Raw genomic sequence first — 13,921 nt, 5'->3', positions numbered from 1 at the left:
GTTGCTCTGAGCGCTTCACTGGCGGAGCAGATTTATTCCTAAAAGTTATATTTATAGAAGATAGGTTTATAGTTTATGCATTTAAAGCCGGACCAATCACACCGCTGGCGCCTCTGCGCGTTGCCTCACGCGGTGCGGTAGCTCTTGTAAAGCTGTAGTAGCTTTACATCAACCCCCTTTGAGGAATTATAATACTTTCCAGAGAAAAAAAAGAGAAAAAACCGAAGAGGGGCCGACAATGTTCGTAGTTTGGAGCAGAGGTTGCGCTAGAGTTTTTTCGTTGTCCGTCAAAGAAAAAAATAATTTAATTTCCAATTTCTAGTCATCAAACGAAACATTTATTATTTCTCTGTGAGAACGTTTTTGAAATCAGGTAACATTTCACAAAATGACGTGATTAGAAGACGACAGAACTCTGATCGTTTCCTGATCCCGCACTGACTTCCCTCAGCGGGAGAAAAAACCAGCAGAAGCGGATCAGCTGCTGGACGCTCCAGAGCCTCTGGTCTGTTAAAGCGTCCAGATCAGAGATGATTCTCTGACAGATATTGTTCTTAGTCTGATTAATAATGAGCTCCACGATGTTCTCTGTGCGTAAAGTTGAAACTGTCTGAGCACCAAGTGTCAGCTGCGCTTGATCACAGTCTGGACAGAAACCAGCGAACTGCTCTCTGTTCTTATCAAGACGAGGCTGAGGAGGGAATCTGACATATTAACTCAGTTAAGTTTTTACTGGTTTTGTTTTTAAAACACCATTAACGTAAGCAGTGTAACTATATATTGTATATTTGGCGTTTGTCATCTCATGTGTGATTAATTGGAGCGTAACCGTGGAGCATTTATTGCCCAGCGCTCTGCGCTTGTTTCTAACGGATCTGCACTTTAATTTCTTTCCTCTCTCAACAGTCAGCTGTTATTCCTCTACTTAAACTACAATAAGTAGATCCTAACATTCTCTTTAGGTTTTCTCTGTGTGCTCCAAACTCATTAAATGTAAACTCATTAGAAGCCCGAACCACCATCAGGCAAATAATTCTGGTCCGACCCGAAATATTGTTACCTGTCAAATTACCTGTCACAACAGAGCTTCCTAACCAAGGTGTCCATAACTCTTCAACATGCTGTCAGCTCCCGGTCAGAAAGACGCATTTAGTTCAGTGTCCATGAGATGATATTCAGAAAGGATCTTTTATTTGATTGATTTTAGTTTCCTCTGTGATGAACTCTGCGTAAAGTCTGTCATGTCTCCATGTGCGCCAGTCAAAGGTGTTAATTATAACATGTCAAATGACAGAGGGGCTTAAAAAATAACCCAATTCAGTTTCAGTTTATTCAGTTTGGTTATTTTTTAAATATATGACTTTAAAAGTGTAGCTCCGCCACCGCAGATACCTACAAGTTTCTTCCAGACATTTCCATTCTGGTGAGTGTCTAAATTTGCTCTGTTGATGTGTCATAATTTTTTGCTATGATTTTGTCTGAGTGTCATGTTCAGTTTATGTTGAGTTCATTTAAGCGGGTCAACCTTGTTTAGGTCGGGTCAATATTGTTTAGGTAGCGTAGTCCGAGTTTTGTCAGTGGACATCGAGGTTATTACATTATTGTGAAGTAAACCATTTTAGTAGTGTTATCAAATTTACAGTATTAATACTGATGTGTGTTCTGATATGTCCTCTTAAAGGCAAACCGACGTATGAAATGGATGAGCTCAATCCTGACTGGGGTCCAGCGCTGAATATGGGTCACTGAGGTCAACGCCACAACATCAGAGACTATTTTTATTATTTACCCCAGAAGAGGTAAATAATAAAAACACAGTAGCGGAGGCAATAGAAGAGGAGCAGGTTGGAGAGGCTGAGGAGGAGGAAACCCAGGAGAGGAGCTCAGCAAGGCTGCAGACTGAAGAGGAACCATTTGTGTTGAAATACAGTTGGAAGCGGCTGTTTTTTCTCATTCAATAATTTAATGCATTAAACATCCATAAATCGTTTGATTCAAGCACTTCAAGTTGCATGTAAACAAGTGAAGAAATGAATCACATTTTAAGTAAAAATTTTATATTTAAATATTTCAGGTAATAAACATACATGTAATGAAAGATTATAATTTTAAATAAATATTTTATGTGATTAAAGTAAACAATTATATAATCAGACATCTGTCAGGACACTGGGTTTGTTTTGCTTTTCATTTTATTTAGCTCCATGATTTAATTCACTTTAGCCCTTCATGGTCCTTTTGATATTATTAGAGGTATTTAGTGAAGTTAGAATTATATTATTGCTTTTCCTTGTTTGTCTGAGTTAATCTCAAGCCTTCTTTAATGACTGGTTTCTAGTAATGTTTATTTCTTAATTTGATCACCATAGGTTCAGTTATTCTTCCATGTCTGAGTCTGTATCTTTCTTTAGTAATTCTAGTTGGGTTATTTCTTTGTTTAGATCTTCTAGTTTCTCTAGCTCTGTGTTCCTTAGTTCTTATTATTAGATCAGCCTTGTTTCTATTTAGTTCTGGTTTCCCTCATATCTTTCTCTTCTAGTTCATCAGGTTTTCTTTACTCTTAGTGTCTTTTGTATTAGAAGTATTTTTCAGTTCCCCGTTTCCTCCCGTTTGTGTCCCAGCAGATCTCCTTAGTTTCCCTGTTCCACCTTCTCCCCAGCCCTCAGCAGGTCCTGTGCCAAATTACTCACACCTGCTGTCACTCTTCTCATTTAGGCCGTTGTCCCACTGCTGCAGCTCCTCTTTTTCAGTCACAACTCACCAGTCCAGCTTGTTATCCTGCTCACCACGTTGCCAGTTGTTACGTTTATTATCCCTCATGTCTCCTGTTTCATTGTGTTTAGGATTTCCTTGTTTTCCCTGGATTTTGGAGTTAGTTAGTTTATTTAGTTCATTAAAATAATATCCACATAAAGTAAGTCTACTGCCTGTTGCATTTGTGTCCACCGCCACATCATGACACAAACCAGATGAAAGAGCCCATCTTTAAACATTTAACGTGTAATTAAACAATAAAGGTGACAAATTTTATGAAATAAATCATACTTTAATAAATATTTGTTGTATTTAACATATTTCAGGTAAGTGAACATGTAGTGAAATAGATCCTGTCCTAGAATTTTATGCAATTGAACATTACGGGTAACAAGTGATGATTATCTGAAGTAATACATTTAATGAATATGTTTTTAATGTTTTTTAAAATATAATTTTGGTAAAAAAAATAAAAAAATAAAAAAAGGGGTGAAAATGGAATAAAAATATGCCTAATCTATATAGTTTAGTAGAATAATTTCACACAGATTTTGAGTTAATAGGTCACATGACCTAGAAGCTATTAAGGAAAATACAAAATTTTGACTACAGAAATAGCTAAAAAATATATATATAAAGTGTTAAAATGTAATAAAGATGAGTGTGACTCAGTAGAACAATTTCACACAGATTTTGAGGTAATGGGACACGATTTGGAAGCTACTGAAGAAAACATTTGATATTTATTGAATATGACTTAAAATTTTAATAGAGGATAGTGTGCCTCGTGTAATAGCATGAATGACCACTTTTTTGTATCAGTTGGTCACAAGACAAAGCATTTATTTACAGGAGTGTTTGGTTCGGAAATTGACGGTCCCTATGTGAAACTCTGAGCGCTTGAGGAGGGACCAGTAAAGAACAGCTGGCCGAAATTAGCGTTCATAAATCAGATCAACCTTGAGCTGAACGCCCCTTACTCGGCGGAACGCGGGATATCCTGTATCCAACTTGAAAACAACTTCAGTGCAGTCGGTAACACAATGAAAACACCGGAGTTCTGAGTAGTTTGTTTTGGTCTGTGGACACCAAAAATGGCGCCGAGCGACACAAACGTCATACGCTGTGACGTCAGCTCCAAAGCTATAAATTTAAGGTGGTAAACATTCATGAAACATTTGATTCAAGCACTTCAAGTTGCATGTAAACAGGTGAAGAAATTAATCACATTTAATTTGATATTTAAAATATTTCAGGTAATAAACATACACGTGATAGATTATATTTTTAAACAAACATTTTATGTGATTAAAGTAAACAATTATATAATCAGACATCTGTCAGGACACTGGGTTCTTGGGTACGTTTTGCTTTTCATTTTATTTAGCCTCATGTTTTAGTTCACTTTAGTTTAGCCCAGGGGTGTCCAACGTGGGTCCTGCTTCCCCAGCATCCTGCATGTTTTAGTCTCTCCCTGGTTTAACGCACTTGGATCAAATGATGGCTCGTTAGATGGCGTAAGGAACATTGACAAGCTGAAAAGGTTGTTGCTATCACAAGGGAGAGAACTAAAACGTGCAGGATGCCGGAGCTAGAGGACCGACTTTGGACACCCCTGGTTTAGCCCTTTATGGTTCTTTTGATATTATTTGATGTATTTAGTGTAGTTAGAATTATATTATTGCTTTCCTTATTTTCAGTCCTTTATAGTGTTTCTGGTTAGGTTAATTCTTTAGTTAAGGTTCTGTCCTCTGAGATATTTAAAATATTGAATATGACAAACATTTTATAGAGGATAGTGTGCCTCGTTTAATAGCATGAATTATCACTTTTTGTATTAGTTGGTCACAAGACAAAGCATTTATCTACAGGAGTGTTCGGAAATTGACGGTTCCTATGTGAAACTCGGAGCGCTTCAGGAGGCATCGGTAGAGAACAGCTGGCCGAAATAAGCGATCATAAATCGGATCAACCTTGAGCTGAACGTCCCTGACTCCGCGGAGGGCGAATATCCAGTATCCAATTTGCAAAACAACTTTGCTGCGGTCGTTAATACAATAAAAACACCGGTGTTCTGACTAGTTTGTTTTGGTCTGTGGGCTGCAAACATGGCGCCGAGCGACGTAAACGTCATACGCTGTGACATCAGCTCCAAAGCTTTTTAGAAGGAGATATACTGTTGCAGCCAGGCATGATTTAATGTTATAAAATACAGTTTTACCAAGTTGCTCAAAGTCTAAACTGGCATTGTTGTGCATTTAAGGTGTAAAGTTTACCTTCGACCAAACGCCCCCCAAAGGCATCCCATCGCCCCCTTTTATAAAAATTTCCGCCAGCGCCCCCTGCCGTCCTCTGAACGCCCACGTTGAGAACCACTAGTCTAAATCATGTCATCATGTCACAGGAGAGCCTTCTTGCAACTCATAGCATACAGCAGCTTTTTATGGCACACGACACAAAAACAAGCTCCAGGTACTGCGAGTTTGTGACACCAACTGCTCAGCGGCTTCCTGTCCTCTTTCCTCTAGCCATGCCCAGGGCCACTTGTTTGCAATTCCTTTCTCAAGTAAACGTGTTTCTTTACCGGGTCAGACAAACTCCATCTTCTTTCATATCGCATTTGATTTAACCGCCGAACCGATCGCATGCGCTTCTTTTCTACAAACCGTTTTACAGTCATTGGTCTAGAACACCGGAGCTAGAACTCTGATTGGCAGACATCTTTGTCTATTATCTACAGTTTAGATGAGGCGGGCCGTTTGGTATAATGCTCGCTTTGCTTGAAAAGCAGGAAGTCTGGCCCCCAGACGGAGCTCTTTAAGCCCTGAGACTACAGTTTGGTTGAGGTGGACCGTTTGGTCAAAAGCTGGAAACACGGCCCCCGGCGAATCTCTTTAAGCCCTGTAAATTGTATTTGTGAACAAACAGAGCTCAAACTTAAAGATTAAACTCACAGCATCAGGTTGTCGCTATGGTAACTAAACAATCCAACTATGGATATTGGTCTCTGAACTTCTACAAAGTAAACTTGCCAGCTCCTTAAAATCTTACATTTAAATGGTAAACAATTTAAAATCTTTTAATTTATGTATGCTGAAATTGAATCAAATTTAGCAGCATTGATCATCTCAATAAACAAGTGTTACATTCATGTATCTGTGGTCTGTTTTAAAATATTAGCATTTATGGGCCCCCTGAAGCCTTGGGGGGCCTGATGGAGCTGCTGACTTAATTTGCATTAAACAAAAGGTGCAAATAATTGATATTCATTTTAATTGTATATTTTGATTTGTTGTTTTTAAGACTAGTTGTGGGTTTAAGTAGTGTTTTACTGGCGGTGTTTCCCGTAACGTATAATTACCGAGTGATATTTTAAAATTTCCTGTCACCTTAACATCTTTTAATACAAAAACACGGTGGACTGCCGGTGGACCGCCTCAGGACCCCGACCACTGGGCTTAGCAAGTTTTCTGGGGAAAACCCTGGTGTAGGTTAGCCATGTACATGGAAATGGGAAGGAGGTTTTACCGAGGATTAGTTGCGTGTTGGTGGGATCGGTCTCGGTCTGCAGAGCTCCGATGAGGACGTTAACGAGACGCAGCCTCAGAGACAGGAAGGAGACGGGCTGGTCATGAGGCCAGCCGTCCTCCTCGTTGAACTTTCCCTCCAACAGAACCTAAAGGACATAAACCAGCATGAGAGATGTTATTCGCATATGTTGAAGAGCGATTTCTGCTAGCTTGTATGAAAACTAGGTCTGAAATTATTAATTGTGATGAATTGATTACTGAAATAATCTTCAACTAATTGAGTAATCCTTAACCTGAGTATACGGATTCAAAAAAGACCAACTGCTAAAAAACATATTCAAAGCAGTAATTACGTCAAAATTGTACAAAAAATAATATACATTTCCAATGAATAAAAAAAGCTTTGCCAGAGAGAGCAGAAGGCAGAGTGTGGAGAGTTTACCTCAGATTTGATGTTGCCAAAGTGATGTGGCAGAGGCAGCATTGCAAGAAGGATATTAATGGAAGCCCTCCTCAAGTCTGTAGGATTTACATACATTTTGAATTTTGACAGCTCCCTAAAGAAAAAAAAACAGGATGAGAATATAAAATATCCTATAGCACCATTAAGAGTAAGATCAAAGGTAGTTAGAAACAGTAAATATTTGCTGGTGTAGAGTCTGACCTGTCTGGCACAATAGTCTCCAGAGCAGCAATGAAATAGGGCACCACCACATTGATGCCCTTCAGGTCAGTACAGAAAAGAGATGAAGAGTTGAGGATGATAGAAGCCAGAACGGGTCTACAGATGAAATCAGAAATCTGGAGACCCTGAATCAGAACCATGTAGAACCTGCACAAAGAGGTGAAGAACAGCAGAACATCTTCCATTATGGGGGTGGCATCAATATGCAAATGCATGTAAAGATTTTAAGACATCTGGACTAAAACAAATATGTTATAGATTAAAATCCATAACATATGATGATGTCAGAAGCATCAACTAGATGAGGCATCTTAGGCTAAATATGAGCACACCAAGGTGTAGCTTCTAACCTTCTTGGTAAAAGAAAAAAAAAGACCTAAGATCCAGATCTCATTTCAGGTCCCTCTTGAAAATGTGATCTGGATCTCAATGGGGTTTACCTGGTTAAATAACGGAAATAAAAAAAATAATTTAAAAAAACGGAAAAATAGCAGTTTTAGTGATTTATTTACCACCACATTCTGATTCAGTTCAACCAGAGTGTTAAGTAGACCAGGATGCAAAAAGAGTAGTGAGGCAGAGCTCTTATAAATCAGTCCATAAACCAAAAATGAGTTACATTTTTTTTAGATAAGATATGATGAGGCTACATTTATTAAACATCAATTAATTTTTTTTGTCCTTTAGGGAAAAGGACAAAACACAGAAATCTTCATATTTCTTTGCCACACTACGATTGGCCGACTGAGAAAGAAAAATAAAATTATGAGAATAAAGTCATAATACACAGGAATAAAGAATAAACTCATACCAGAATGAAGTCATACTCATATGACCAAAGAAGTCATATGACAAAAAAGTAAAAATGATACACGAATAAATGTTACCAGAATAAAGTTGTAATATTAGAAGAATAAAGTCGTAATTTGATAACACTTGCACGAAACAAAATTTTACTTAAAACAGTAATTTTATGACATTCTTCTGGAAATATTATCTTCTTGTAATTTAAATAAAATCTCCTTATCTGGCCCAAACACTCCATCAAATCACCCTTATACAAACCAAAGAAAATCCTCCATAACCTTTCAAACTTGTACAGACTGCATGTGAACGCAGCACACATTCAGGCTGCGGCGTTTCCTCACCTCGACAGGTAAACAGGAAGAATATCCTCTCCGGTTTTTTTGCTACAAAAGATGCGGCAGAGCGTCCCGCAGGCCTCAGCTCGTCCTGTCTCATAGCTCTCGGGGAACTCGTTGATGTCGAACAGCGGGTTGGGCACCATGGAGTCGGTGGACATCTGGGAACCCTTCCTCCTCAGCTCCAGGCCCATCTGAGTGGCTATCGCTATGACGAGCAGGAAGACAGGGAATGAGAGGACCGGAGCAATGTGCTCATTCTTAAAAGCATGCAGGTATTAGAGACAGGCAAACACAAACAGATCTATTACAGCTGAATGGAAAAAGCCATCCGTAGAAATCCAACACATCAAAGCAAATAAAAAGACATTTATTGAGGTAAGAGAAGGAAAAACAGACTACAGTGACTCCAAACAGACACTCCTCTTCAAGAGCATTCAAGAAGGAAAATCTGACACAAAGAGTTTGCCATTCAAGCTGCACCTCTGTGTTACATGTAGTGTAAGTTGTGCTAAACTGGGTCATTCAAAGTGGAAAAGCAAAATCCCTGTGTCAGCTTTTTGTGATGTCGCAGTTAACATGGGGATCACCTGAAGTACAGATCATTCACTTCATGCACCGAGGCATCAAGCCAATTAAAAAAAAAAAAAAAAAAACACAACTCAAACTGAACACATTTAAAAAATAAAAATAAAAATTACACAAACCAAAACATTAATGCAGAAGTAGAGGGAGGGTCTGAAACGCAATAATAGATTAGCATGACTCAACCAAAAAGAAAAAAACTGAAATGGGGAAATGGTGTCAACAAACTGGAGACATTATGGTTGAGACAAATGGTCAGTAGGTGAAATCCATTTCATCACCTTTGGAAAAGCGTTGAACGAATGCCGGTGGTCTTTTTTAACTTATATATATGACAAAGAGAGGGGGCATGAAACCATGGTGATAATGGCAATGATCATGAGAAATTCAACTGAAAAGCAGGAAGATTTGTCAAGAAACGCAAATCAAGTGAGGAAAAGAAGCTGCCGTTCCTACTTACAAGATTTATAAGAAAGGAGAATTTGGATAAAAGAGGCTGCAAGATAACAGAAATAGTGAAAAGAGACAAAAATCAAAGCAGATCCGATATTTTTTAGTTGTTCTGTTTGATACACGACTTTTGACCCACTGAAAGTATTGGACAGTATATCAGACATGGTAGACACGTGCAGGACATTACACCAAAAAGAAGAGTTAAGAAGAACCAATGATGAAACCAAATTACTTAGTAAAACTAAAAGCAATAAGTGCTTTTGAGGATTTTTAAGAGAACGTCACTGTAAACCAAAGCCATAGAATATAGTTGTAGCATTAGCCAGGTTTAGATTAGCTGTCTGATGCAAAATGGATCAGGATCAGATAGAAATCTTATCTGTGGCCGCTTCTAACCAAGCCCTCCACACACAGAAACAACAAAGATTCAGAGACACAGTGAAAAAAAGAAAGAAAGAAAACAAATCCCAACAACTCATGATAAAAACAAAACACCATCACAACAGAAAAAATAAACACACTAATGAACAGCAACATAACACGCAGACTGGTACCATGCAATCAGCTGAAAGTGCCGCAGCCCAGAGGCTCCCTGCTTACCAGTCATGCTGGGATCCCGGCTCAGGCCGCTGTGCAGCTTGCAGTGAACAAGAGCAGCGTCGAAAAGCCACTGGCCAAACAGGTTGAGGATGCTGTTGACCTTTGGCCTCGCCGGGGCCGGCAGGGGCCGGGCCTCCCAGCTGCTCTGGTTGGGGCTGGACAGAAGGGTGGGGGAGGATGACGGCTGCTGCTGCTGGGACGCTTTGGCTGGCTGGCTGCTGCTCTGCAAGGGGCAGACCGCACAGAGGGACGTCTCATTCATTTTTAAAACATACACTTCTCTAGATTAAAACAACAAGCAGGATACACAGTCTTATTAACCCTTTGACAACCACACCAAGAAAAAAACCTGTGAAAAATTTTTCTTTGCATTTCTTTTACCCTAGGGTGATCCATAAACACAACCAAAAAAATAGTTTTTCAACAGACCCTGTGGTTTTTGAAATATTGATCTCTACCAAATGGTTGAGATGTCACTTAATGGTTTAGGTACTTAATAAAAATACCAAGTACAGTAGATAAATTTTAAAAACATGCTAATTTATAAAGAAATAACAAAAAATGTCTGGGGTATTGGATACAGTTTATTTCTGTCAAAATGCCACAAAACACTGGTTTTTAATTTCAATCAAGGAAAACATTGCGTCGAACAAGGAAATATTGCATTATTAATTTCCCCCATCTTCAGTCAGTGTCAGCGATCAGGTTGAAGCATGATTCATGGTGCCAGTAGTCATCCAGTGACGGGAAATTGAAAACACCCATAAAAAGAAGGATAGCTAGGAAATGCTCCATTTCTTCAGGGCTTGATTGGATTCCCCAAGTCTTGAGCAGAGTACAAATTGGTGTGATGTGTGATATGTTCAATCATCTCATTAGTGAAGAGCATTTTGAAATACTGGAAAGGTGAGGGTACAGTTTCAGGGGGTTCAAATCTTGAATTAAGAACCTGGAACTCATCAATGTCTTCCTACTTCCAGATTCTTCTTGTGCTTTTGTTGGAGCCTGAGGTGTAACTTGGGTCGGCATTGTCATTTGGCTGCTCCAAGGGAACAGTTTTTAGTGTGTTTCCCTTTCCTGCTCTTTTTACGAGGTGGCTGTGTAGAAGATATGCTTTTTGAGGGAGCCTCTTCTTCATCCAGGGATTCAAAAGAGCAGTCTCCAGTATCATCTGCTTGTGTGGGCTGATAATCAGGATCTTCTACTTGGTCACCATCGCTCAGATCACCATTAGATTCTTTAGGATTCTTTGGTACAAGGGCAAGAAGACTGCGTGGTCAACTACATTTGCTTAATTTGCTACATTTACCATGAAGTGACAAATCAACCGTTTGGTTGAGCGCATTTTAAAAAAATTATTAGACCTTTAATTTTGCTTTTTAGGTGGTATCAACATAATTCTGTTTATTAAGGTCTATAACACTATAGAAGTAGAAAACTATTCCTACTTCTCAAAGTTTCACCACAACCAGTCGATATTTGTGACAAGAGTTTTGTGTTTCCGACTTCCTGGTTGGAGAGGGGAAGAAAAAGAATACTATTTAAAGAAACAGTGCCCTCTAGTTAATTTCTTTAGCATATCATACTTCAAGCAAGTGGCAGAGATGGCTCAATCAGGTTAAGCTAAGTTAGGCACTCCTCATATTGAGATATAGAGACCCAAAATGTGCTCAACCAAATGGTTGAGTGGGCAGTTAAAGGGTTAAAACTGTGTATTAGGGCAATTGTAGATAAACAAAAAAAAGAGTAAAGTTAATTTATACCCAAGACAAGAAGTCCTTCACTTCCATACTTTCTTTCATACTTCCACTCTGGAGTTGCCCACGGTGAGAGGCGCCGGGCAGGAGTGGGAATACTTTATGTCCCCCATCTTGGCACCTGTACGTTGGGGTTCACCCCGGTGAACGAGAGGGTAGCGTCCATCCGCTTACAGGTGGGGGGACGGGTTCTGACTGTTGTTTGTGCTTACAGGCCGAACAACAGTTCAGATTACCAACCCTTCATGGAGTCCTTAGAGGGGGTACTGGAGAGTGCCCCTCCTTGGGACTCCCTTGTTCTACTGGGGGACTTCAACGCTCACGTGGGCAATGACAGTGAGACCTGGAGGGGCGTGGTTGGGAGGAACGGCCCCCCCGATCTGAACTCGAGTGGTGTTCTGTTGTTGGACTTCTGTGCTTGTTACGAAATGTCCATAACGAACACCATGTTCAGGCATAAGGGTGTCCATATGTGCAGTTGGCACCAGAACACCCTAGGCTGCAGTTCGATGATCGGCTGTCATCGTATCATCGGATCTGTGACCGTATGTCTTGGACACTCGAGTGAAGAGAGGTGCGGAGCTGTCCACTAACCACTACCTGGTTGTAATGGATAGTGAGCCATTAAAATAAGTTTAAATTATTCAAATTTGTAGACCATTTATTATAAATTATTTAAAATGAATTTTCTAAATAAAGGATGTTACAGATGTAATTAAAAAAAGAAAAAAAAAGAAAATATTGGAATGGTGTTTTTTGCAAGTATCTTTGAATGTGGGTTTAATTTCACTGTAAAGTTTAGGTCATTGTAAAGAGTTAAGATGTCACTGCCAAGTGAAAAAGGACTTTCTGCTGAAGATTTGTGTGCTGAAGTAAAGCCAAAAGGACAAGAGTTGGTTTCAGGTCCTCACACAAGAAAGTTAACTGAAAAAGAAGAGCAGTACAGAGAAGCAGAATCTGCAAAACAAACAAAGGCATTTCTTAAATATTATGTATCTTGGAAACAAATTGCCAGAGAAGCCAGGAAGAAATTAAAAAGTTTCTGCTCTCAGGAGAATTTGGTGAAATAAATCAGCAAGTCCAAAACGGTCTAGATAAAGTGAAACAGAATGAGTTTCTTCAACGTAATTCTTTAAATACTCCAGATATTGTGCAGAAACTAGATGCCTGTACTATATTAACAAATGAGATTTATGATCTTGTGTGTAAGCGTTTGGAAGGGAATATTGTTGAAGAGAAATTTAATCAAGAAGTTGAAAAGGAAAGGGTGCGAGAAATCTTAAATAGAGATGAATATCAGTCTGTTTTTGGAGATGCCTTTACTGAAAGTTCTTCATGTACATGTGGTTCATCAACTACCAGCTCCAAAGTTTCTCAAGAGCGGGTAATGGCAGAAGCTAATCTTGTGGCCAAAAATTTTCAAGTTAGATCCATGTTGGAGATTGAAGCTCAACATGCTAAAGTCAGTAAACTTGAATGTGAGTGGAAATATCATGAGTCCCAGATTATGGCAGAAATGAAGCAGAAGGAGGCTGAAGTGCTGCAGCAACTTGAGAAGAAGAGCAAGTTAAAGGTAATGGAAACAGATATGGAAGTTAAAATGGCTGCAGCTCGGGTTGATGTTAATAGCAGACTTGAGGATGGTGAGAAAGGGGAAAATCTTGATTCTAAGCCTGAAGTTAAATCAGTGCAACCTTTAAAAAGCCAAAGAAAGTCAACTGCAAGGGCTGCATCAATTCTACCACCTCAAGTTTGCTCTGAGATTCCTGCTTTAAACTTGGCTGAAGCCTTAACGAGCTCGTTAAGTTGAAGTCGCCTTCCTGTTCCTGTACCTGTCATATTCTCAGGTGACCCTTTGAAATTTGTGGACTTTAAGATATCCTTTACAACTTTAACTGATTCAAAATCCATCTCTGCTGGGGAAAAAAATGTATCTGAAAAGTTCTCTCTGGAGAAATCCAGAAGGCTGTAGAAGGTTTCTTGTACAGAAGCTCCAAGGACGCATATGAAGGTGCTTGGTCAGTTCAGGAGATATATGGAAACCCATTGAAACAGTAGAGTTGTCGGTGACTGAAAGGCCGTCAGTCACCACCCTCGCAGTAACTGCACGGCGTGTGGGTGAGGGGAGTTTTACTGAGGACAATTGACCACGTCAATCAGTGAAGCTAGTAGCCAAAGCCGCTTGGACCCATCGCTGCTCTGAAGTACTAAGAGAGGCTTTGGGGACAAGCAACTCGAGGACAAAGACAAACAGGAAGTTGAGGACGATGCGCGGTCGTACGTCCAGAAGATGCAAGCAATTCCACAAGGAAGTGGTGAAATGCATCTGGAGCTCAAGGTCAAGTATCAGAGAGCGCACACGCATGAGGGAGCTCATTGGTGTGGGGACGATGAGGTGGACAGCTATGTCCAGCA

General features: G+C 39.6%; 1 protein-coding gene across 5 annotated transcripts in view; it reads right to left on the bottom strand.

Annotated features, from left to right (window-relative positions):
* LOC103467108 (Ral GTPase activating protein non-catalytic subunit beta) overlaps positions 1 to 13,921 on the bottom strand; it is a 49,011-nt gene that overhangs the window by 13,076 nt on the left and 22,014 nt on the right. For 4 of the 5 annotated variants that reach the window (XM_081608561.1, XM_081608562.1, XM_008413186.3 and 1 more), the window contains 6 exons: positions 9,750 to 9,972; positions 9,157 to 9,192; positions 8,118 to 8,319; positions 6,949 to 7,116; positions 6,727 to 6,841; positions 6,283 to 6,430 (listed from right to left, as the gene is read on the bottom strand). In XM_081608561.1, coding sequence (XP_081464687.1) covers positions 6,283 to 6,430; positions 6,727 to 6,841; positions 6,949 to 7,116; positions 8,118 to 8,319; positions 9,157 to 9,192; positions 9,750 to 9,972 — 892 coding nt within the window. The remainder of the gene's footprint in view (positions 1 to 6,282; positions 6,431 to 6,726; positions 6,842 to 6,948; positions 7,117 to 8,117; positions 8,320 to 9,156; positions 9,193 to 9,749; positions 9,973 to 13,921) is intronic. The other variant, XM_081608563.1, reaches the window with a different exon arrangement.

The sequence above is a fragment of the Poecilia reticulata genome, chromosome 7 (genome assembly GCF_904066995.2).
Source record: "Poecilia reticulata chromosome 7, P_reticulata-male-v2, whole genome shotgun sequence".
Lineage (NCBI taxonomy): Eukaryota > Metazoa > Chordata > Actinopteri > Cyprinodontiformes > Poeciliidae > Poecilia > Poecilia reticulata.
The sequence above is the reverse complement of the archived record's forward strand: the minus strand, read 5'-3'. Positions and strand labels throughout refer to the sequence as shown.